At 51.8% G+C, this 23,709-nt stretch overlaps 9 protein-coding genes across 9 annotated transcripts; 3 read left to right on the top strand and 6 right to left on the bottom strand.

Annotated features, from left to right (window-relative positions):
- Positions 1–72: 72 nt before the first annotated feature.
- Positions 73–1,449, top strand: PV06_04297 (uncharacterized protein). Its single transcript, XM_016405172.1, has 2 exons — positions 73–568; positions 684–1,449. The coding sequence occupies exons 1-2, from the start codon at positions 402–404 to the stop codon at positions 1,054–1,056; spliced, it is 540 nt and encodes a 179-aa protein (XP_016263378.1). The 5' UTR covers positions 73–401; the 3' UTR covers positions 1,057–1,449.
- PV06_04296 (uncharacterized protein) lies at positions 1,325–2,657 on the bottom strand. Its single transcript, XM_016405171.1, has one exon. The coding sequence runs from the start codon at positions 2,601–2,603 to the stop codon at positions 1,497–1,499; it is 1,107 nt and encodes a 368-aa protein (XP_016263377.1). The 5' UTR covers positions 2,604–2,657; the 3' UTR covers positions 1,325–1,496.
- Positions 2,658–6,583: 3,926 nt separating this feature from the next.
- Positions 6,584–8,754, bottom strand: PV06_04295 (YbgI/family dinuclear metal center protein). Its single transcript, XM_016405170.1, has one exon. The coding sequence runs from the start codon at positions 8,652–8,654 to the stop codon at positions 7,215–7,217; it is 1,440 nt and encodes a 479-aa protein (XP_016263376.1). The 5' UTR covers positions 8,655–8,754; the 3' UTR covers positions 6,584–7,214.
- Positions 8,755–8,934: 180 nt separating this feature from the next.
- On the top strand, positions 8,935–10,288 carry PV06_04294 (uncharacterized protein). The gene has a single exon (XM_016405169.1). The coding sequence runs from the start codon at positions 9,207–9,209 to the stop codon at positions 9,711–9,713; it is 507 nt and encodes a 168-aa protein (XP_016263375.1). The 5' UTR covers positions 8,935–9,206; the 3' UTR covers positions 9,714–10,288.
- On the bottom strand, positions 10,257–13,454 carry PV06_04293 (uncharacterized protein). The gene is made up of 2 exons (XM_016405168.1): positions 12,910–13,454; positions 10,257–12,850 (listed from the first exon to the last, which is right to left on the bottom strand). Exons 1-2 carry the CDS (start codon positions 12,972–12,974, stop codon positions 11,029–11,031), a joined length of 1,887 nt encoding a protein of 628 aa, XP_016263374.1. The 5' UTR covers positions 12,975–13,454; the 3' UTR covers positions 10,257–11,028.
- Positions 13,455–16,857: 3,403 nt separating this feature from the next.
- Positions 16,858–17,914, top strand: PV06_04292 (uncharacterized protein). The gene is made up of 4 exons (XM_016405167.1): positions 16,858–17,081; positions 17,158–17,381; positions 17,446–17,657; positions 17,716–17,914. The coding sequence occupies exons 1-4, from the start codon at positions 16,974–16,976 to the stop codon at positions 17,739–17,741; spliced, it is 570 nt and encodes a 189-aa protein (XP_016263373.1). The 5' UTR covers positions 16,858–16,973; the 3' UTR covers positions 17,742–17,914.
- An 8-nt stretch (positions 17,915–17,922) lies between these two features.
- PV06_04291 (uncharacterized protein) lies at positions 17,923–20,153 on the bottom strand (the record flags this gene model as incomplete). Its single annotated transcript, XM_016405166.1, has 1 exon — positions 17,923–20,153. The coding sequence occupies one exon, from the start codon at positions 20,151–20,153 to the stop codon at positions 18,000–18,002; it is 2,154 nt and encodes a 717-aa protein (XP_016263372.1). The 3' UTR covers positions 17,923–17,999.
- Positions 20,154–20,323: 170 nt separating this feature from the next.
- On the bottom strand, positions 20,324–21,417 carry PV06_04290 (uncharacterized protein; the record flags this gene model as incomplete). Its single annotated transcript, XM_016405165.1, has 3 exons — positions 20,324–20,912; positions 20,964–21,341; positions 21,391–21,417. 3 exons carry the CDS (start codon positions 21,415–21,417, stop codon positions 20,358–20,360), a joined length of 960 nt encoding a protein of 319 aa, XP_016263371.1. The 3' UTR covers positions 20,324–20,357.
- A 121-nt stretch (positions 21,418–21,538) lies between these two features.
- Positions 21,539–23,600, bottom strand: PV06_04289 (uncharacterized protein). Its single transcript, XM_016405164.1, has one exon. It carries the CDS (start codon positions 23,315–23,317, stop codon positions 22,235–22,237), a length of 1,083 nt encoding a protein of 360 aa, XP_016263370.1. The 5' UTR covers positions 23,318–23,600; the 3' UTR covers positions 21,539–22,234.
- Between the last annotated feature and the right edge of the window lie 109 nt (positions 23,601–23,709).

The raw sequence follows: 23,709 nt of genomic DNA, 5'->3' as shown, positions 1-23,709 counted from the left end.
CTGCGTGTTCGGCGACCATTTGAAGCATTGCACCCGGATGTACAGGTAGCACCACACCACACCATCTCATCTCATCTTCCACGTCTCTCCTTCAGGTACCTGCGCTTTGGTCTTGCAGCCCAACCCATGTCACTCTTCATATATAGCGTCATTCTGTCGGACATGATGTACTCAACAAAAGCATTGGCTTAACACTTCTTCCATACCCTTCCCACCCTTGTCCAAGTTCGAAACACAAATCTCAAGGGTCCCTCCCTCCCCGAAAAAGGAAAACACTATTACCACAGTAACTCGCGGCGCAACCTCACGACTTTGTTGTGACAAGAGACACATCTCTCCTTCCAGAGACCCTACACAAATCATCAAGCGACCAGCGCGCTCTCCTCCCAAAAGCCACCGTCATGGCGGGTACAGAAATATACGTGCGTGAGACGCGACGACGGTACAGATGGCCAGAAGTCCAGCTCAACCTGTGGATCTTCATCGTCCTCGCAGGAGCAGCCACAGTGTTGGGAATAAATGCATGGTTCATATCAGTCCAGAATCAATTAAGAGTCGGAGTGCCCTGGTAAGCACGCACGCACAGTCCCATCCCTGGTCCTTGCGCTTCTCTTTCTTTTTCCGTACTTCCACGCCCTCGGATGATCATCCCGTGTTGACATCTCTCTCTCTCTCTCTTCCAGGCTATTTACATTCGCTGTCGTCGCCGGGGGCCTTACCATCTTGTTCCTCATCATCATCCTCATCCTCGCTCCACGGCGCATGCTGATACCTGGCGGGATATTACTCGGCTCGTTTATCCTGTTTGTGCTGTGGGTGACGACGCTCATCGAGACGGCCATCCAGCTTTACGGCAACGGCAACGTCAACAGCAATTGCAACAACTACGTCAACAACCAACAATACCACGGGGTCTCGATAGAAACTCTGGCATGGCTGACACAGAACAACATATGTTCATGTTGGAAAGCTTCGTTTGCTTGGTCCATCATCCTGGCCGTGCTGTTTTTGTGGATGATGATACTGTCATGGCAGGTGCAGAATTACGACGACTGAGATGAAGTATATCTACCTCGGTATAGGTACACCCGCTGTTGTTTCCTTGGGTATCCTATTCTTCTGAAGATGGTAATGAGCAATTTAGTATACGGATGTGAATGTTTTTCTTTTTTTTTCGAGGATGCATGCATGGGCCAATTTGGGTTGCCTCTTGGGCACATATTACGATGAATACGCATATTTGGCAAGGAGTTGTGTCTGATGTGGCATAGTTTCAATTTTTTTCCCTAGATACCTCTTTCCATGCCTAGGTAAAGTAGTGCAGTGCACTCATGATTGCATAAGCAGACTGGTACTCGTACTGTAGATCCAAAAAGTGAGCAAGGACAATGTAAAAGGTGTTGTTGATAAGAGACAAACTTCATCATTCCATAGTAGGCTTCAATAAACCAATTCCATTGTCAACATCAATGTCATCATCGCTGTCATTCGTTCCATTATTCTTTCATGAAGCCCGATATCTTGCCATTCATGAACTCCACATCTTTCGCATTCAATCCTCCACCTGCAGTATGACCCCAGGTGGATTCTATGACAGCCAGGGATCCACGCTTGAGATGCTTGACTTCAATCTCTGAGTCCTCTGGAGGGAAATACTGGTCGGTCCGACACGGCATGAGAAGTACCTTGGCCTTGATGCCCTCGAGCGCCTTGACGTACAAGCCATCATCGGGCACGGCGCCACCGAGCTGGGTCAGCCTCGTGTCGTCGTCGCCACCGACCAAACCCACGTCGCCCATCTGCCACATCCTCGCGAGGGCGAGAAGGTCGTCGGCGTCCCAGGACATCATCGACTCCTCCCTCTTCTGCATCCACTCTTCGATGGAGTCGGCAGCAAAGACGCCGGCGTTCCTGAACTCGCGGTCCCGGAACCAGCGGGTGCTCGTCAGCCATGCGGCGTAGGCCCTCGCGAAGGCGCCCAGGCCGTGCTTCGGCGTGACCTCCTTCAGGTTCGCACCGACGTCCTCCCCGTTGGCGACCTTGGTCTTCATGGCCTTCCAGGCGATGTAGTCGATGGAATTACTAAGGGCGGCCACGGGGCCCTCGAGAAAGGCGTAGTTGTGCAGGCTCGTCCGGGCCGACGAGCAGATGGGCACGATCCGCTTCACAAAGTCCGGATACATGACGGCCCAGTGGTACGCCTGTTGGCCGCCCATGCTAAACCCGATGACGGCCTCAAGGGACGTGACGTTCAACTTCGGCGACGTCAGCAGGGCGTGCTGGGCCCTGACGGTGTCTTGGTACCGGAGCTCGCCCGGGCGCGGAAAGAATGCCTTGTTCGAAGGAGACGAGCTCTCGCCGTTGCCCAGCATCGCGACGACGATCACATGGTAAGGCGCAAGGGCGTCATGCGGCTCGGAGGTGAACGTGAGTGTCGTGTTGATGTGGCCTCCGTAGCATGTCGGGATCAAGACCACCCCCGCTGTCGATGACGGGTTGAAGCTGCGATATGCCACCCGCACATCGTGAAGAGTCGTCCCGTTGGAAAAACTAAAGTCGGGAATGTCGTAGTATTCTACTCCTTCGCTGCTTGGAGGGGGCATGATTGGAGTACGATGTTCACAGTTATCGGTAATAGGAAACGATCTAGACGTGTGTTAATTGTTGTTCAGGTACGGGTACGGATACAAGTTCAGCATGTCGTGATGTCGATGTCGGTATATCGGCTACAATGCTGCTCTACTGCTGACTAAGGCATTGCATAAGTCTTGGAAAGTCACCGTACGGATACGAGTACGAGTACTCTTTCCCTCCTCCTTTCCAGTCCACATATTATCTTCGGAGGCAAAGGTGCGAATCCTGTAGACGTTGATGCTTCTTTTGTTTGGCCTTTAACTTTCATGCTTTCTGCTACATGTCAACATTTTTCTACCATCCGAACTTGTAGCCAACGTGGGCATTGTGAGCTGAGACCGAGCAAAGCGGCAGGCAATCAATCACAAGAACACGACGGAGAACAGAATTTTTGATTTTGTCAAGAAATACTACCTTAGTCATTCGAGATGAAAAGCCTAACATCCATATGATACGGGTTTTCTCCTAGTGAGTGAGTGAACTCTCCCTGAGCACAACACCGACTGCCTAATCAGGACCCGGTTCCGCTTCCATTGAGCGTCTGGAAAGAATGTCATCTGTCTGCTCTTGAATTTGAATCCGCATACGGATCTGCTGGAGGAGGACTGTTTTGTTGAGCAAGGCTCGCTTCCTCTTTCGCCGTTGTGTGGTCCTCTCCTTCTGGTTTGTTCTTCCTGTTTTTACCGTCTTCTTCCAGAGTTCACCTTGACCGGCTTTCTAAAGTGGGCTCCATTCTTGAGGCCGTGCGAAAATGGAGATTCCACGGCTCACAAACGCCACGGCAGGGATCTCCGAGCCTGTTTGGGACCCCAGCAGTCTCCGTGAAGAGAATGCGCCTCCAGCTTCTAGCAATCTTCCGCCCCGATTGTGCGCACGACTACGGCTGTAATTATGCTAATGGCATAATGCAACATTGGAAAGGCAGGTCGTTGCGATTGGGGCACCTCCGCATTTCATGTCGACTGCGACTCGTCGAATCTTCTAAAGCCGACGCGTCTAGCTGATCTCTTGAGGAGGGAGGGTAAATTCCGGAAGACCCCTAGGTGAAAAGTGTCTACTCACCTACTCAGACTACGCGAATACGCGCCAAGTGCGTCAAACTTTCTGGACAGAGGATACATATTTCCGGCCTAGCGACATGCTTCGGACAAGGCACTCATCCAAGTATACCCGGAATCACCCCCGAATATTGAAGGAAATCCAAGACCTTGACATACGGATAGCCCCCGGAAAAAACCCCTATCATCTTAAAGGGGGTACACCGATCGACTGCCAATACTTTACCCACTTCGGATTCCGCTGGGCCGGCAGCCTCGTTAATCTTTCTCACCATTGCTTGCTTGACTGGCCACTGACTCACTGTGAATGGCCATGGCTCAAAGCCAATTAAAAGAGATGATTAAGCTATAGGGACATCTGACTGCTTAAACTACGCCCCGCGGGGATCGCTGAAGAAATGGGATTTTTCCTGAGATCGTGGAGTGGTGGATATGGACAGGATCTGTTGATGCATCTACAGTGGCTCTAGACTTCACTGCCAGCAAGACGTCTCATGTACATTAGGAGGGCCCTTGGACCTCTTTTTTCAAGATCCATCTTCTCACGACACGCATTGTGCAAAACTTTCCTTCTCCTCCTTGTTCAACCTGAAAGAAACGAAACTTGCCCATCATCAAAATGCCTCTAGGTATCATCGAAGACCACAAACTCGAGCATGTGCCCGGTACCGCACCGTTATCCGACCTCGGTCGCCTTGACACCGAGATCGTCGGTGTCGACCCGACCATGCTGAAGCATGATCCTAGTGGAAAGATCGTGTTGGTCCCTCAGCCTTCAGACTCGATCAATGACCCCTACAACTGGCCGAAGTTCAAGAAGTACGCTTTTGCCGCGACTTTCGCGTACGGTTGTGGCTGTGTCGGAGGTAAACATACCTGGATGATGGATCCAACGTCTTGAGGACCTCAACTGATATGCCTCTTTTAGCCATTGGCCCTCTCCTCGGTGCTGCGTTCGTCCCCCTCGCGGCAGAAATCGATGTCCCCCTGAACAAACTCATTTCCGGATTCCAAGGAGGTCTCATCTGTGCCATTGCCGTGGGTAGTGTCATCTGCAATGCACTCGCAGTCAAATATGGCAAGCGACCCATCTACCTTGCCACCTGTGTCGGCCTTGTGGTCACCTGTTTCTGGGCAGCGGCGGCCAAGTCGTTCCCTGCGCTCGTTGCCGCTCGTGTGGTCCAGGGCTTCTGCATGGCTCCGATGGAGGCTCTTATCCCTGCCTCGATCGCTGATATTTGGTACGTCAAGAGTCCAAGGAAGTCAGGAAGTGAGCCGCAGGACTGACAATTTGGAATAGGTTCGTTCACGAGCGTGGTTTCTACACTGCTTTGTTCAACTTGGGTGTTCTTGGTGGCATCAATCTTGGTCCTCCTATCGGTGAGAATACTTGCCATAATCTCCCCACTCCAAAACTTGAGAGAGCTGACCGAAAACTCTAGCTGGACCCATCATTCAATACGGCTCCTACAAGATTTGCTTATATGCCATGGGCGGCGCATTCGTCCTTCAACTGATCCTGACCTTCTTCTTCATGCCAGAGACCGCCTTCAAACGTTCAAGCTCTTTGAATATTGACACGAGTGCCCACAACGTAAGCCACAACCCACCACATCATTCTTCGGTCCAAACTATTAACACAGCCCAGGTCACCGTCAACGAAACCAAAGCGAGCGTCCAGATGGTCGAGAAAGACGAAAACGAGACTGACGCACCCGCTTCTTCTCCTCCTCAAAACGAGGAAAAGATCTCGTTCGCCAAAGAGATGCTTCCTTACTCTGGCTACGTCAACCACGTCTCTTTCTGGAAAACTCTCAGCCACCCGTTCCAGTTGCTTGGCTCCCCGGTCGTACTGTGGGCGACTCTTTTGTTCACGACCTGTATCTCATGGCTGGTCGGCATCTCCATCACGTTGTCTCAGATTTTCTCCGCCCCTCCCTACAACTTCCCGGTCGTTTCTGTGGGAGCCACGAACGTGTCCTCGTTTGTGGCGTCTCTTCTCGGAACTCTTGTCGCCGGTCCAGCAATCGACGGTGTCGCGAAACTGATGTCTAGGCACAACAAGGGTACTTTCGGTAAGCACAATCATCACACCTCGAATCACTTGTTTTTTCTTCGGGGGGAGAAACCCCCCCTCCCCTCCTCTTATCATGTCATGGACGTTGCTAACGTGCGTGCTGTCTCAAGAACCCGAGTTCCGCCTCCCCATCATGGTGACATATGTCCTCTTCACCGCCACCGGATTCTTCGGTTGGGGACAAGCCGCACACGATGGAGCCCCGTGGCCCATCCCCGTCGTGGTCTGCCTCGGCCTGATCAACCTGGGCGTCCAACTGGGGACCACTTCCGTCGTCACCTACGTGGTGGACTGCCATCGTGAGCAGGCCGGAGAGGCTTTTGCCGTCATGAACTTTATCAAGAATTTCTTCGCCTTCGGCTTGACCTTTTACCTCAACGGTTGGGTCGCGAGCCAGGGCGTGAGAAACGTGTTTTTCGTCATTGGTGGCATCACGATCGGAGTCACCCTTTTGACCATTCCAATGTAAGTGCCTCGCTGTCACCCCCTTGGGAACAATCCAGTCAGCTCACACACTCCTCTCTCCAGGTACATCTACGGCAAGCGAGCCAGAAGTTTCGTCTACAGGCATCACATCAGCTCTTCAACTATGCAACAATAGATCATCATCCTCCTCCCGACTTGGAAAGAAATGGAGGGGGAAGAAACATTCCGAGGCCCGCTGATGATGTTGGAAGGGATAGTATATATTACTTACTTTATAAAAAAGACCACGGGACAAGGATTTGTTGGATTCTTTTCTTTTTTCGGAAACAGAAAATAAAAGAGGGAAAAATCAGGAATGAAAAGAGACTGTAATCTACAGCAGCTAGCTATTCGATGCCTACCGAGAAAGCAGGACGAGCTACATCTCGTAATGGGGTATCAGTCTTACATCAGACACAAGAAAAAAAATGATACAATAGAAACAAAATGAACGTGATCCTCTTGCCTCTTGCCCCAGCATCTGTACCGAGTAGTCGCCTTTAGCAATATATGCCTACCTAGGTATACTGTGTACTTCTCGTACTTCCACACCATCATCACGTACTAGGTCACTGTATAGATGGGATTGTCGAGTTTGGTGAAACACGCCATTCTCAATGCCGTTCGGTGTGCCTCGAACTGACTTGATAAAGTGTTTTGACAAAGTCGATAGATTCTTTCTTGTGTCAATCAAAAACGGCGCTGTGAACCCAACCAAGATCGTGCCCCTGTCTTTGAGGCTTGGTTGGAGATGAGCATCATGCTGCATCCGAGGTAATCCAAGGCAATCCAAGGCTGTCAACAAGTCTAGACGTCTTGTAAACACTTGCGGGTGGTGCAAATTGCATACTGTGGAAAGCGCTTGAACTCGGTCAATGTCTTGGTTGTTCCGTTCTCAAACCCACTCCGGTATCAGACGGTGAAGTTTCCAGGGGAGTGCCACGACAGGTGAAGAGACACCCAAGTAACTCTCGGTCCTTTCAACCACTCGATCCAGAACCACCAATCCTTACTCCTTCCACCGCCGTCTCTTCCAACACGACAATCCCATACGGATCCCTGTCGCGTTCACTCACCACGACCTCGACACTCTCGTCTCGCAGCATGTCCTTGATCTCACCGTCGAGCCCACTCTTTGCTCCTTCCTCACTCCTCACCCGGGCCCATTCTTCCCGGACCTCGTTCTCCAACTTCTCCCTCATGACCGTCCACAGGTACCCTCGTTCGGAATTGGTGTGGAACAAGCTGATCACGCACCCTCCCCTCTCCGTCACGGCCAGGGCTTCATGGTGGCTCAGTTCGCCGGTAAAGACGAGATCCGCACGACACCCCCTCACGACGCTGCCCCCACTGCCGGGACAGGTCGCCACGCTCGCAATGTCAATCTCTTCCAGGTTCTTGCCCTGCGGCACAGCGACGGCGAAACCCTTGGGCAACCCGATGGCGTGCGCGATGCGGGTGATGAGGACGGTCAGGGGTTGTGGTTCGGCGAACTCAATCAGCCTGCCTGCGCCGGTGTTGTCGGGGTGGTAGATGTCTGTGTCTGATGCGACGAACCGGTTTGCCTCGTCTAGCGCCCCACGCGGTGAAGGCGTGATGACGCTTCTTGTATGCGACAGTACCGAGGGCTGAAAGTCCTCGGTCGGTCGGGGGTATGTGGGCTTTGAATACGTCCTGTGCGAGTGCGGCCTGAACAGTCTCAGCTTCTTGTTCTTGTTGGGCTTGGGTGTTTCTGTGGACGTGAATGGGTCGTCGTGGTCAGCGGCGGATGGAGAGGTGGGTTTCGTCGACGGGTGAGAGGGCGCACTGGCATCCGAATCGTCGTCGTTGTCGTTCTCGTCGTCGTCGGTGGTGGTGACTTCAGTTTCGGACGGAAGGGATGACGAATATGTCGCGGTGTGTGCGTGATCTTCAGGTGTTTCGGTCTTTCCCGTGACAATGTCGCATAGCCAATCTGCCATCCCATCGGGGACCGTATCTACCGCGGTATGCGGGCAGTACACGCTGATGCCGTGCGCGAGCAGCAGGGTCATTGACAATTGTTGCGAGTCGTCTGTGGTGATGGATTTCAGACCACGAAAGATGATAGGATGATATGCGACGACAATGGAATGTCCATTCTCGATGGCCTCGTCGGCGACGGCTCGAGTGAGGTCGACGGTCAAAAGGACGGAATTGCGATTGCGAGGACGGGTAGGGAGGAAAGGAGCTTGGACTAGGAAGCCAGTGTTGTCAAAGGATTTGTCGGCGAGGTATTCGGGATAGAGCCGTCGCATGGACGAGACCACTGCGCTGGTGAAGGGGGAGACATTGTAGGTGGTGTTGGAAGTATTCATGTTGCGGATGGTGCTGCGGAAGACGCTCTTTGTGATACAATACCGAGAGATTGGTCTAGCTCGAGGAAGTAGCTCGCACAGCATGAGGAGGAATACACGAAACTTGTGCGACCGGGTACTTTAGGTCCTGGAGAAGTCAAGTATGAAGTACATTTCTGTGTGGATATGTCTGTGTGGTGGTGTTGTATTGTAGATTGGGTACAAAGGGCAAGTTTTGTTTGGTGTTTCGTCGAATTCGTCTCTTTTCTCCAATGACGCAGTTTTTTTTAGTCTTGCTTTAACTACAGTTTAGGTACCCCGTACTTCATACGAGAACACCCGTACGGAGTATATACTCGGTACTACAGGCTAAAAGTAATCTAATCATCGTCCGAAATCTGATTTCAAACCACCTTCCGACCCTCTGGAGCAAACACCTTGACGACTACCTACCTACCTTTACCTACAATACTGTATAGCAAAACATCCAACCAAAAAATTACAAGGAGCTTCAAAAAAGTTTTTAATTACGACCGGGATTGCTCAACCAACCTCTCACGAGCCCTTTTTCGTTCACCCTCTCAACCTCCCAACTACCTCACCTCTCTCTCTCCATATCGACCTTTTTTTTTCATTCCCGCGCGATAGTCACCGTTCATGACTGTCTGTATACCCTTGGCCCTCGCCCGTAGAGCACTATCAAAATCTCCAGCGTCGACATCCACATCTACATCGCGACTGTCCCTCCTCCGTCTGTCCCGTCCATCTTCTCAAGGTATCCATCCGCGGGGCAACTTTCTTGTTCTTAATCGTCCTCTCTCGACCACGACTCCAAATCGACAAACCTCCCCCATGGCCGCACAGACAGACACGGCCGCCGCCGAGACCGCCGCGAGTTCTGGCGTCACCGCGGACTCATTGACCGAAAAACTAAAAGCGACCATCGGCGCGACCCACGTTTCCATCGAGGACATGTCGGGAGGTTGCGGTCAAGCCTTCAACGCCATCATCGTCTCTCCCGAGTTTGAAAAAAAGACCCTCCTCGCCCGACACCGCTTGGTCAACAACGCCCTCAAGGCCGAGATCGCCGCCATACACGCCTGGACCCCGAAATGCCTGACGCCGGAACAGTGGGAGAAGGAGAAGGAAAAGATGGGCATGTGAGTTGGAAATGGAGATTCAAAAGATGGAGAATGTCAAGCCAGTCGTGTACGAGCAAAAGACAAAGATTGGTGTCGGATGTGATTGAAACCCTCTTGGGGGCTCACGCCGGCGGAATCTGACGAGCTCTTGTCGTCTCGCCAGACACGAGAGGACTTTTGAAGTCGTTGGACCGCCGACGTTTGGACGACCGGAAGCGATAACATCTGGAAAGGTTTAGGTGACGTGTCAAAGAGCCATGGGGATTATTCCAGACTCACCTACCCATAAACACCACCTAGAAGGTAGGTAGGTAGGTAGGCAGGCAGTGTGTATTATACTGTACCAATCACAACCGCATAAAGGTTTACCTATGTGTCTCTTGGGTACGAGTATATAGGTGGTCATCAACCATCGGTCACGAACTACCAGAGGTCAATGAGTAGGTATCATAATCTTACCATGACAAGATCAAAAAAGCTCTCCGTCAGAAGTGGTACAGAGCACTTTACTATAACTGTAGTATTGTCATATATCATGCAACGATTAGACCAAAGATACCTAGGTAGTCAAGGTAGATACCGAGTAGTCAGGATTTCTCTTCTGTACAAAAAATATTTTGTGAAACCCTGTCCAGTCCGCTGCTGCACGCGTTCGACATGGCATAAAGGTATAGTACGGAGTAGGTATCTGCAAACACACACAAAGAGAGAGAGAGAGAAGGAGGGAGAGACAGAAAGAGATTACGCCCTTGTATCTCTTCAGCTCCAGTATATTTGATCCAAAAACCAAACCCCCAAGTGTCTCTCTCTCTCTCTCCCTCTTTCTCGATCTCGATCTCGACAAAAAAAGTCCATGTCAGAGCCATATCAGTCGCAAGTCGAAAAGAGCAAACACTGGTCAAACCGAGCCTACCACAACCACCAGGCCTTCATCCACCGTTGGCAAAAGCAAATGCGCAAAACAAAAACGTGTTGGTGTCAGGCGATGCGTCTCGTCATCACCTTTCTTTGGCCCTTGAAACAAACTCAAGGTTAACATTCGGGTACCTCTCTTTCCGTCCTTTCCCTCCTTCCAAATGCACAAATGTTTCATCATCAAAGTCGTAATAGTAAACCTCCCATCAAGGTTGCTGTGTATCTCATCTTGTTGTTTTGTTAAAACAAATCCCGTGTCGTTCATGTTGCTTGACTTTTAGTCCACGAATCGAACCGAATGTCACGCCGAGTCGCATCGAGCCGCAAAGGCGGGAACAACCTTGCCACACTATAATGTGTGTATATCTTAATTCATCGCTCAAACGAAGAACTTTCTTCTTGGCTAGAGACCTAGACAGCCATCACTGTAGCCTCATCGGGGTCGTCATTGTTTGCTGTGGACCGTACATTCGTTGGCGTTTATTCGCGTTGCCCACTTCCATCCCACCCGACAGGTCCGATGGTCCCCTTCTGTGGTGGGCGTGGTTCTGCATGGCGCTTTGTCTCATGCCCATCGGAGTCTGAGGGCCATTTGGAAATGCTGTAATGTTGCCATTCGCGTCGATAAAGTGTTGCTGTTGCTGTGGCTGCTGTTGAGGTAACACGCCACCGCCGCCGGCCCCCAAGTGCATGCTCGGGTTCACCGGTGACGCTCCAGAGTACTGACTCGGGGAATTCCAGGTGCCCGTCGATCCGGCAGGGGAGGCCCCCGACGAGCCGTCATCGCGGACGGTGTGACCGGTCGAGGAAAGGCCCGCTGGGGGTGCAATGCCCGTCAGTGCGCCTTCCATGTGCGGCACCTTTTTCAGGTGCATCAGATGTTTTTCGAGCATGTCGAGGAGAGACTTGCGCGTAAACGGCTTCGGCAGTACATCGTCCATGCCGTGATGGAAATACATCTGAATGTCGTCGGATCTGATGTTGGACGTCATCGCAACGATGGGTGTCCGATCGAACTGACGGATGAGGTGACACGCAGATACACCGTCGAGGTTGGGCATGATGATATCCATCAATATAATGTCGTACTTGTTACCGTCTTGCATCTTACTGACGGCTTCGAGACCGTCAAAAGCACAGTCCACCACACAGTTGAAGGAATACAGGAACTTCCCACCAATTTGTCGACACGTCGGGTCATCTTCGACCAGCAATATCCTCGGCGACCGGCTCCAGCCAGGATCTGCTGTCCCACTCTTCTTGCGAGAATCGGCAAATTGTGCCCGAGGGTCTTGCGGGGTATCTTTGGAAGGCATAGGGTAGGGAATGTTGTGGATGTATTCACTGGACATCGGGTCGATACCGTTGTTCGTGCCCATCGGATACACGATGTTCTCCAGTTGAGACGGTTCCATCTTGACGAATCCCATGCTCCCGCTCGAGTTCGAAGAGCTGGGGCCCCTGTATTGCATGTGCCGGGGATCTTGATGAATAGGCGGCGTCGCAATACTGGTGTTCATCTGCTCCAAGCCGGAGATGTTGAATTGGACATCGGCGTTGAGATCACTCAACAGCTTCGAGGCGTGTTGTAGAGGAGAAGCCGGCACGTCTTCGTCTTGTTGGGGCATTGTCTGGCTTGTCGGGGTCAGGGTGGTGCTCGTCTGCGCGGGATCCGCTTGCGGCGCAAAAAGTGCTTTGCTGTCCCTTCGCTGCTTCGCATCTACAGAATGCAAAAATGTCATGACATCCTGCATGACGCGATCGTGATTAAGGACCGTCTTTTGTATCCGGAGAAGCTCTTGCACCACCATCTGGTGGTTCATCTGTAGTTGATTATTTGTCTGAACTAACGACTCGATCTGTTGTGCTTGTGCTACTATTTGCTGGTTCATCAAATCGATCTGTTGTATGGGTATTTGTTCGTCGTTGAGGTTTGACGCCTTCCGAGGAGCGGGGGCCTTTCGCCGAATGTTGTCGAGGGTGTCTTTGCTGTTTGCCTTGAATTCGGGGTGCCGGAACTCCCATGCATTGGCACCATAGGTCGACATGCCACCGTCCTCGTTGTTCTGCCGCACCTTGTGGAAGTCATATTTGTTTAATTGGCGTACAAAACTAGCAAAGTTGGAGTGTTTGAAGTGTTTCGGCAGGATAGATTTGGTGAACTTTTCGTTCTCAAGCACGACAAAACTGTCGCCGTCGTCGCCCCATCGTACTACCGAAGAGTACGAGGGATCTTCAAGCATTCTGCGCAAGGCATATTAGCAACAAGTCGGCGGAAAATGACGCCCCTACGCTCGACATACTTGTACAGTTTGCGCACGAAGTCGCTGGAATTGTTATTTCCTCCTCCGCCACCTTGATTATCCATCTTGAAGTAATAATAATGTCACACTTTTCGTCTAATAGTTGGACCGATAGTAGGAGTTGATTGAGCGAGAGGAAACGGTCGAAGAAGGGTGGCTAAGAATACAGGCCGCCCACTTGCGAACGGTGATGCAATGACTTGCATGCACCTTTTCCTCAGCACAACATTGCTGCGAACGCGCAGGGACGGAATGGCAAAGCACACAACGCTGGTGTATTGGTATGTGATGGAATGTTGACCAGGTAGTGCAAGTAAAAACAAATTTTCCCGAGTCGAACACCAAGTGGGTGGTGGTGGTGGTTGTGGTGGTTTGTCTCTGGGGGAGAATTACTTGCAGAGGTGGGAATTTTTGGGCGCAGTCCGAGTTTGAGATACTTGAAAGTCTCTTTTTTGGGGAGGCAGGGCCTGTCGAGGATAATGCGCGGCGTTTGAACGAGAGTCACTTAAGGACGGAATAGACGGAGCAGCAGACTGGAATTGGGATGATAGAGGGCGCTTGGATTGATAGGTATGCGGATAGCAAGGACAAGACAGGTGCACGGTTGTTGATTTTTCGCCTGGGGTGGAGGGTCTCTCGGTAAAGCCTGGCAAAGGTTCCTGAGTCTAGTAGGTAGATGAGCAAGTGGGCCTTAGAGGGGACACAATAGAAGAGAGAGAAAGGGAGGAGCTACTCCTAGAGGTACAGTACAGTACAGTAGCTTTCGATTCCAGACACAGGCAAAAGTCCAAGATTGTTCTGGCACTGCACTTCTCGGATTGACAGCTTGTAGGGCCCTCTGTGACGACAACTTCACCAGAAACACCCACACCAGAACGCCTCAAGCCAGTTTCAATTTGAGCATGGATATTGACCAAGTGGGCTATCGGCACCGGATGGCGGCCAGCGGGCATCAATAGGCATTGATGGCGTATGGACGAGGGAGGGGCCACCCCAGGAGACCACAGAGTCCAGGGAGCCCAGCGAGTACGAGGAGGGCCCAAGGCACATAAGCGGCTCTACTAGTTGTTCAACTGGCTGTCTTGATAGGTTACTTCCAGATCAGATCGTCTATTCTTTGGTGCACTTGGCTGTGATCGCTTCTGAATTGAACCACGTTCGCGCCATGCTCCCGGCGACTGATTCGGTGGGCATCCCCAGGGTGTGCATGCGCTGCCTCTAAGCGGCACGACTTGTTCGCTACAAGCACCCTTTGAAATTCGCTTAGGGGCTGCTTGGGAAACACAGCGGTCGCAGGATGACGAGAGCGGCGCCGCAACTCCCACCGATTTGGCCAGAGATCTCTCATTTTGCCTTTGTCGTAGTCCCAATCGAGCCGTTGGACCACGGATCTGAGTCCAGGGAAACAACCCACTTTGGACACTTTTCCTGTGATCGTGGGACCCTTCTCGAGTGGAAAAGAGCAGGGGCGCCGCCTCTATCGTGTTCGGGAATGGACCAGAAGATTTTGCCAGTGATAATCAGCCAAGAGCTGCCACCAGACGGCTTTGGGCTGATCAGGGTTCGCAAAAGGAAAGGAACGACAAGTGTGACAAGTGTTCAAGGTCGAAGCGGTCATAGCTGTTATCCACGTCTTCGGGCTAAGAACGAAGCTTGTGATCCCCGGGCAAACCATCACCGCAAATTAGGGTGTGATTCGCCGTGCCGGCAAGCCTCTGCGATGAGCCGTGACAGGTCGTACGCCCGCATTGGGAAGAACGCATCTGTCTCTGTCCACTTCGGCCACATCCCCGACGCCCACCCAACAGACCTCGGAGTCTCGTTCATATATACTGTATGGATTCCCAGTCGAGAGATCGACTGAAGAGGAACAGAGGGCTGGTAACGAGTTAAACGAGTATGTCAGTCCTCAGATCGACATGACACCAGCACAGCCTTGTCCTAGGAAATGCCGGTGACCAGTTCCCTACGAGATGGGCGTACGATGATGTCCATCTTTGCCCCTGCATTCCGAAACCGTATCCGTACAGCAGGCCCAGCCGAGAAGGAAGACAGATTACGGTTCCATATGCGACATCCTCATCTCCATGCTACATGACTATACGGATAGTCCAGACAGTGACAGCAGTCCGCACACATTGCGGTCCACATAAGCAAACCAGGTATGTACATTTGGTCACTTCTTGCGCTCAAGCGAGCTGTCCACGTGTGGTAGCCTCCTAGTCTCGAGTAAATTTCTTCGTCCAGGCACAGACGTGTACGTAAAGCCGCGAAGGGCCAGGAGAAGACTCGCGCACTTCGTTTAACAGTAATCCAGGCCCATGACTAGACTGCATTCCAGGGATCAAGAAGGCACGAGATCCGGACTCTCCATGTTTCGACTCCTGGCACGCGCGACGCTCGCAGGGGTGGACCAAATCCTTTCTTTGGGACCTTGAATGTCCAAAAAATGTTGTTGGTTTGCAAGGGTTTCCACGCAAGCATTGGGACTATGCGGATTGCATGACTATTTGTTCGCCTCCTGTTGTTTTTGTCTACATTGGCAAGGCGGCTATTTCAACATTTCCCAGGACGGGGACGTCAACACCATGTTGAGAGGTGTGAAGGGCTTTGACGTCGGCGGTCGACAGCCTCAAAACCTCAAAACTCTGTGATCGGGTAGATGACACGTTTTCTGCCAGTTCCCGATAACACTATCTATATCGAGGGGGGGCGTTCGTACTCTTTGTGTAAAAAACGTGAGCTGCCAAAGGCATGGCCAAGGCAGATGTTCTAGACCTTCGAGCAGGACAACAAGGCTGGATCTTCTGGAGCCGAGAACACTGGTCTAAAGGGAAAGAGGCCTACGGAATGCTGACCAACTTATCCGAACTCCTGGAAGGACGATCGGTCATTGACTAAAATGCAGGGATTGACTGACTCCTCTGTCTCTCCCTTTCGATCCTTTGTTGCGAGCTTTGTCCGGGCATCCATGGCCCAAAAAGAGGAGAGTGACAGTGACTTTGGACTAAATAACGCATCGAGTCAGTCGTAGCGTGAATGTTCATGTTGTTGAGATGGGGCGAGTACAATGCTGAAAAGTGGGTGCGGACGATGGCGACTACACAATGGCGGCGCATGTTCCTCTCTTGACATTTCTTCGCAGAGTCGCGCAAACTGTGTTTTGATCTTGAAGGGGGCGGAAAGGGGAGAGTGGAAATCATCTCGTTCGGTGGGGGTTCAGCCGACGTGTACAATACAAGGAAGAAGGCTGTTGGTCTTTTGCCTCTACGGAAAACTTGTCATTGATTCCAAATTCCCTTCCGTATGTTGTATCTTATCGTGGGTTGACTTAAGTCCCTATTGTACTTACCTAGCACCCAAGGGTTCCGATATGGAGTGTAGAACAAGTCACGACAGATGAGGGTCTATCACATATTCTTGTGCTTGACACAAACAAAACGAGCATTTGTTGGTGTTGAAGATGATCAAATTCTTGTCTCAGGTTTTGTATTTGTCCTGTGATTCCATATTGTCGGACTGGTTTATCATTGACCGAACGAGGTGAATCCAAGTGTTTGGTTACAACGCCATCATCCGCTGCAAGGGACTAGATTTACCTTGGTACATAACTACCTACGTACCATACCCAAGGTACGGAGTACCCATGATAAGTATTCCAGTGTTGCCCTCATCAACTCAAATATCTAGGTAAGATAGGTACTCCATATTGCATGAATGACAATTACTGGCGGCCTGTAGGAGTACGGGAATACAAGTAAGGGACCCATGTCGCCAGCGCCGAGGCACACCTATTTGCTACCTGTAGGTGCAGTAAACAGGTACTCCGTAGTGAGCACGGATACAAGGGCCTTACCTGCAGTGACATAACAATAACAGTGCAGCTCCCCCCGCACTATGATGTGATTTGGGAGCGATCCCGCCGTGTAAGCTTCCCAAGATGCGTAACTCGCAACCACCAGTTATTGCAATGCAGGAGCGACCTGGCATCATTATTTCAAATACGTATTTTTTGGTTGAACTGAATACTTTAAGTCGAACTCTTTTTCTCCTTCCTTCTTACCATGTTCTCTCGATCTCTCAACCGTTGTGCCACCTCTGCAACCCGTCAAACAAGAATCATCACTCCTCTAGCTACTCGCAGAACATTCTCATCGACACCCGCAATCATGGTATGGACCCCGTTTGTGACTTTACCCTGGCTTTTCAGTACCTCCCTTTTCTCTAACTCGAAGTTCCCACTTCCAGGTCAAAGAAGGCGACTCCATCCCCAACATCGACCTCTTCGAGGACTCACCCGGCAACAAGGTCAACCTCTCTCAAGAGCTGGCCTCGGGCAAAGGCGTCATCATCGGTGTCCCTGCGGCCTTCTCTCCCTCGTGCTCCGAGCAACACGTTCCCGGCTACATTACAAGCGACAAGCTCAAGAATGCTGGAAAGGTGTTTGTTATCTCGGTCAACGACGCTTTCGTGTAAGACATACAACAATAAACCGGGTATGACGGACAGACCGTGCTGACTACATTGGCCACATAGCATGAAGGCCTGGTCCAAGGACCTCGACTCGTCCAAAGCCAGCGGCATTCGCTTCCTTGCTGACCCAGCTGGCGAGTTCACCAAAGCTTGGGACGTCGACTTTGACGCAACCCCGCTCTTGGGCAATCATCGAAGCAAGCGGTACGCTGTCGTCACTGAGAACGGCAAGGTCACCAAGGTTGGCCTCGAGGCAGACCCCACCAAGGTCACTGGTGAGTCTTTTTGACTGACCTGCTCATTCATCTACGAACTTGTCTAACAAACGAACAGTATCTAGTGCCGAGAGCGTCTTGTAGATACTCTTTACTTCACTTCCCCAAGTCTCATCATTATGGAGAGCGTTGCTGTGACATGATCCTCAATCCGAAGGGGTTAACGGAGGAGAGACTTTGATCATCAAATCACAATATGGTCTACATGATTAGATAGCGAACAACTCAAAAGTTCCCAAATTGATGCAATACTTTGTGATCATTACTCGTCTCTGAAAAAGTGCCTCGTCATTTACGTGTTTGAATTTTGTCCTGTCTTAGCATATGGTATGGAGGACGGTATCAACTAAGTAGTGCCCGAACTTCAGCTCCCGTCCTAGGATACAGCTGCCTCAACGAAGTGAACTGTTCCGGAGCGGCATGTTCGCCAGATTCACCTACTCCATCCACACCGGCACCATCATCGGCGTCGACCATCTCCAGCATGCCCTCGAGCTCGTCGAATTCGGCGCAGAACTTCTCCACGGCCTCCGACACCACGTCCTTGGCCAGCGTCCGGTCCAGCAGATTCTTCATGCCCTCCTGGGCGTCCATCAGGGCGGACGACAAGAAGTCGTCCAGACGCTGGGCGGCTTCGTCGAGGTTCGTCGCGAGCCACGCCCTCCGGGCCCGGGCGCCGTGGCTCCGGCGGACGTCGAGCTCCTGCACCAGGTCCCGGACCCCGGAGTCCTCCAGGAGCGACGTGGTCAGCAACTCGACCAGCCGGTCCCGGAGGGTCCGCATCTCCAGCCCTGCCCTCTCCAGCGAGGCCTGGGCCACGGGCACCTGGGCCGACACGGCCGCCATGGTCGTCTTGAGGGCGGTCGCGTAGTTGAGCCTGTAGATGTCACTCTTCTTGGTGTCGGGGACCCGGGCGGCGGATTCCGCGCAGGCGGTCAGGATGCCCGTCAGCATGGAATCGAAGAGCCTCTCCAGCTCCGGCTCCGTCATCTGAGGCCCTCGGGCGCGCGCGACCTCGGAGAACTGCGTCAACGCCGTGGCCAGGAAGGCGGGCGGGCTGAGATCGCCGGACGGCGCCGTCTCCACGGTCGTCGCCGCCGTCGTCTCTTCAGCCATGGTCGCCTCGAACTGCGACAGCGTCGACGACTGTAGGTTGCGGATGACCTTGCAGAGGGCAGACTCGGGGCCGAGCAGCTTGTCAAAGATGCCCCGGTAAAAGTCCAGCAGGTTGAACGTCTTGAACATCAGCACGGGATCGCCGCTGCTGCGGACTGACACGTCGATCCTCGACTGGAGCGTTTCGCACACCACGGCGAGGTTTCTCGACACCAGGTCAGCCAGCGCCTTGCGCCCGTCGAACACGGTGTCTCGCCGCTCATCGTCATCGTCCTCGTCCTCCTCCTTGTCATCATTGGACGTACTCATCGCGTGGCCCCTGATTCGTGCCCAAGGTTCGCTGTCAGCTTTCGACGCCAGACCTCTCGAGATTTCATCCGCGTCGCCGACAAAGAGACCTTCTAGCGCTTCGTTCTCCGACACGGCCGCGGCGTGAACCCAAGCGAGCATGTCTCCCACATACCGTAGGGGCTCGTGCGTGGAGAATTCGATTGCCTTGGTGTTCGCCGGCCCCGTCCCCGTGAGTGCCGCGTGGAACGCCTCGTCCAATGTACTTTGTCTCGCCTCCGCGAAGAAGTCGAGACAGTTTTGAAACAGCGTCGGGCGCTCGCTAAGTACCGTCAACGCCCGCCGGATGGCCGTACTGATGTGCGGATCCTCCAAATCGAGCGTCTTGAACTCGCGTTGGATCCAATTGTATAGTTTCTTGAATCCCGCGTCGAGCGTGCGAGTCGTCTGTTCCATCAACTCGAGCCCCAGGCGTTGGTTCTCCCCATCGTACCCCAACAGCACTTCGCAGTCTCGGTAAACGGTCTTTGCACGCGTGAGGGCAGTGAAGAAGCGATCGTCGAGGGGTTCGGCGGAACTCGTCAGGATATTCGCGTCGGCCGTGGAGATGAGGAAGTGCGAGTTGAAGGCGTCGAGAAGCATCTGCTTCGTCTCCGTCTCTTGTCTACGAGAGATGAGCGTACTCGCTTCCTCCAGGACGGGCGCAGACTCTTGTTTCGCGGCGATGATATGCTGACGCATCGAGGAACATGTCGCGTTGAGCGTGGAGAGCAACGAGCCCACGCGGCGGAGTTGCTCAGCGACATGGCCGAAGTCGTCCACGACCTTGGCGTTGCAGTCTATGACCTCCCTTTGGGCGCTGAGCTTGAGATTCCGTCTCGTTTCTTCATCATTGTGCACACCGCGGACGTCGAGTAGGCGGAGTGCATCCCGGATTTCGTGGTCTACATACGACGAAGAGAGGACACTGGTAAGTTTTGTGCTCAAGGCGTTGGTGCGTCGAGCGGAGATGGTCTCGCCACGGGAGTCAACCGGACTCTCGAGATTGTTGGATGCGAAGCCATCGAGGCTGCTGAGATATGGTGTGGTCATTTGTAGAGTGAAGAACTAGAAGAAACCTGGAGTGGGATGGACGAGAGACGAGGCTGCGAGGAGAAGTCGGGGCCGGAGAAACGTGGACCCGACATCTGATGCCCTTGCGCGGTACACCAGCATGCGAGGTTTTCTTTAATGCGACGTATATAACTATACTTGCTGCATGGACTTCTCCCCACTGTTGTCAAATATATGCATAGTCTACATCTGAGAGATCAACCATTGTATACCACCAATCAAGTTCTCAACAAATTGCTGTCCTTCAGGTAGAGACGGAAAAATCCAGAAGTAATGACCCAAGCCTTTGTAGGTATCGTGTTTGGTGGGCACACCCGCCCTCTTCAGAGCTGCTTCCATGACATATGCATCATCCCTGAGAGGATCTTTCTCGCAGCTGACAAGGTAAACAGGCGGGAAGTTCTGGTGGTTGTCGGTAGCCAAAGCCGTAAAAAAGGTGCTGTCTCTGGGGTCGACAGCGGTGGCTTCAAAGAATGTTCTCACCGCCTCCTTGTCTATCAGAGGAGTATCCTTTTCATTTTCCTTATACGCCTTATAAATCGATTTGTACTCCTCCGGCACGTAGTCAAAATGTAAGGTGGCGGGTACAATTGCAGCAACGCCTCTGATATTTTTTCGTTTCGACGGATCATTGACGATGTGGTTAGCCACCTGTAATGCGAGTGCACCTCCAGCAGAGCCTCCGATAGTGTAAAATTTGTTTGGATCACCTCCAAACGAGTGAGCATTCTGCCGAGCCTGTTGAAATCAGCACCTTGATCCCAGGTATAGGGAGTGGTCAAATCTCACCCATTCGTATACCGCTAGAGTATCCTGGAGTTGTGTCGGCACTTTGTGTTCAGGAGCAAGCCGATACTCGACATTCACCAAAATAGACGGAATGTGTTCGGCAACAAATCGGCACAAGAGGTTGTCATCATTGATATCCCCCATGGACCACCCTCCACCATGAGTCCAGATGCCTACAGGAAGTGGCCCTTGCTTTGAGGCATCATTTGGAGTATAGACACGATATCGGACGCTCTCAACATACCCATCTCTACTCTCAACAGCGTCTGAAGAAGTCGGAGCTCGTGACATCAGCTTCTGGCCTAGCTCAGCAACTTGGGCTCTCATTTCTTCCACACTGCCTTGCAATAGCGGTCTCCCGCCCAGCTCCTTTTCCAGCTGTATTTAGAGTCAGTCCGAAGAAATCCTCATAGTGTTGAAGACCTACATCCAGCCATGACTGCAGATAGGTCATCCCGGATATTTTGTGGTCAGTTGGTGCGTAGTAAACGTGCGGGATGACGAAGCGTGGGTACGGAAGGCTTCAAGCTCACAGCGGCATTGAGAGCTCCCATGCCGTCCTGCGGCAGGTTTATATAGAATCTGCCACATTTCAAGCCGGGCACAGAGCATCATTGCTGGTGAAAGACCGCATCAAGAGGAGCAGCGCCACCAACCGAAATGGAGAACAAATTACCCCAATAAGCCTAGTTCCCGCAAAGTCGCTGGTGTGGGCGCATCGAGTCGTATAAAGCTTGCCAGGTACTTCCCTACCTTAGCCGAGGGCCGGCTATATGGCATCCTCTTATGTTCTTTTGATTGATAGATAGTCCTGATGCATGGCATACTAAAAAATCACCATCTGGAATTACACGACAAGTCGGTTTGCCAAAATCCTAGAATGTCGGAGTAACGGAACCTCTTTCGGTCGTTTGGCAACTTCAAACATAAGTCCTTGAGTCTGCGAACCTTCCTGTGAGAACGGCGGATAAATCTTTCTGAAACTTAGCGGGCGAGATAGTTCCGATATAGAGTCAGTGGGGCAAGTCCTTCGAAGGAGTCAATGAGATAGGCAGGGCTTTCGCAGACGAGGCTCAATAACTGATATATTTTCTTGACCAATCTATGTGGCAGGTAGGATCATGATTCGCAGGGTAGTCCATGATGTCCTTTCGAAGATTTCTTCGTGTTTATAAATGTCCATCCTGGGTGGACGAATGATTCTTTCCAGAGTGGACACTTGTGAGATATGCTAGAAAGCACCCGGCTGGTCGATACAGGATCCAATGAGGCTAAGACGCTTCACCAAAGTTGTAATGTCCAGTCGCTTGGGCATGCTCTGTGGCGCCAGCTTCTCCAATGCAGGTAGCACCACAATCACCACACCTGAGTCTAAAGCCAGCAGTATCCGTGAAATAATGTTTCTCTTGAAGTTTTTGGCACAGGGCAACAGCCTGGGGCAATACCTCGTCGGATAGTGGTTGTTCAAACTGCTTGACATCGTCTTCGGGTGGCATTCCGAATAAGCTGAGGGCAATAATGTCGTAATGAATACCTGAATAGACAAGGAAGCATCTTCGTGGGGCACCTTCATTATACCTATCCACTCTCAAAGTTTGAACGTCAATGCTACAGATTTCGACGTCGAATTGCTGACTGAGAATGTCAAGTTCGATCTGACCACCCCAAGCATTCTCAGTTTGTATCCATTGGCAGTATGAATCTGGGTCTTTGTTGTCCAAGATCGCCTTATTGTATTTGTCCGGGTTTGCCTGAATTGTTTGCGCCACCACCGACCGCAACTCAGTCATCGTGTCAAGGTTCGACATGATAGCACTGGCGACTGCTCGAAATAGACAAGAATTATCGTCCGGCATAATGCGTAGAACAAGGCTACCCCCAATATCCGGCAGGAAGACCTCGGGAGGATCTGACATCTCTTTGTTTCCTTTCCGAGATAGGGATAAAGGTGCAGAAGAGACTTTATTCCCGTCGTGGCTCTGCTGTTTTAGTGGGGATAAGTGTGACGAACTGGTCTGGTCTGTGGACGATCCGGCTACTCTTCCTGAAGGATGACTTTCCTTTTCCGAATGCTGAACAGTCTGTGACGATTCAGCTATATTCTTCCGGATGACAGTCTCAGTGCTGTTAATAATGAGTTGTTCGCCGTTGAGCTTGACATCCAGGTCCGATAAGAGCTTGTTCGCAGTGTACTGGTCTAACATCAAGGTCTTTGGTGGATAGCCATACTTGATTTCGAAAGAAGAAAGAAATGTCTCTTCTGTAACAGCTTTCCTGAGAGATTCCACAGTCGCAGTATCGTCCAGCGTGACTGTAGTCGATTTGCCTGAGGGACCCCTCACACGGATTCGCATCTTGGTGAAGACAATGTATATGAAGGAATTAAGGGAGAATAAACTGGCAATCGAGTTCTCGAATACAGGTACACCGAGCAGACACCCTGTCAGCAGCTTTTTGCCACGGAGAAGGCGAACGAGGGCCGTTGGACAGTCGTAAGAGTGGTGACTCTTTGCTCTTTCTTCCTTTGAGTCTGGAAGAAGGTACTAGACAATTACAGATCTTTCTTGCCCTCGCGTTGGAAATTGCACTCCTGCAAACCAGTCCCTGGCTATCAATCGGACAAAGGGTTTCTAGCAGTTCGAGCTTTAGTCATCTACCAATGGATCTTGAGATCGCTGATACGAGAAGTACTCGGTACGGGATACTGCCGATTCCGTGCACGAGTCATGCTTACCTGCCAAGATCC

The sequence above is a fragment of the Exophiala oligosperma genome, assembly GCF_000835515.1.
Source record: "Exophiala oligosperma strain CBS 72588 unplaced genomic scaffold supercont1.4, whole genome shotgun sequence".
Taxonomy (NCBI): domain Eukaryota; kingdom Fungi; phylum Ascomycota; class Eurotiomycetes; order Chaetothyriales; family Herpotrichiellaceae; genus Exophiala; species Exophiala oligosperma.
The sequence above is the reverse complement of the archived record's forward strand: the minus strand, read 5'-3'. Positions and strand labels throughout refer to the sequence as shown.

Coding starts and splice junctions, on each gene's coding strand:
- PV06_04297 (XM_016405172.1), top strand. CDS start 402: ATGGCGGGTACAGAAATATACGTGCGTGAGACGCGACGACGGTACAGA. Junction 569..683: donor TTAAGAGTCGGAGTGCCCTG/GTAAGCACGCAC, acceptor TCTCTCTTCCAG/GCTATTTACATTCGCTGTCG.
- PV06_04294 (XM_016405169.1), top strand. CDS start 9,207: ATGACTGTCTGTATACCCTTGGCCCTCGCCCGTAGAGCACTATCAAAA.
- PV06_04292 (XM_016405167.1), top strand. CDS start 16,974: ATGTTCTCTCGATCTCTCAACCGTTGTGCCACCTCTGCAACCCGTCAA. Junction 17,082..17,157: donor CATCGACACCCGCAATCATG/GTATGGACCCCG, acceptor TCCCACTTCCAG/GTCAAAGAAGGCGACTCCAT. Junction 17,658..17,715: donor AGACCCCACCAAGGTCACTG/GTGAGTCTTTTT, acceptor ACAAACGAACAG/TATCTAGTGCCGAGAGCGTC.
- PV06_04295 (XM_016405170.1), bottom strand. CDS start 8,654: ATGCTGTGCGAGCTACTTCCTCGAGCTAGACCAATCTCTCGGTATTGT.
- PV06_04296 (XM_016405171.1), bottom strand. CDS start 2,603: ATGCCCCCTCCAAGCAGCGAAGGAGTAGAATACTACGACATTCCCGAC.
- PV06_04293 (XM_016405168.1), bottom strand. CDS start 12,974: ATGGATAATCAAGGTGGCGGAGGAGGAAATAACAATTCCAGCGACTTC. Junction 12,851..12,909: donor TTCGTGCGCAAACTGTACAA/GTATGTCGAGCG, acceptor TGCCTTGCGCAG/AATGCTTGAAGATCCCTCGT.
- PV06_04289 (XM_016405164.1), bottom strand. CDS start 23,317: ATGCGAATCCGTGTGAGGGGTCCCTCAGGCAAATCGACTACAGTCACG.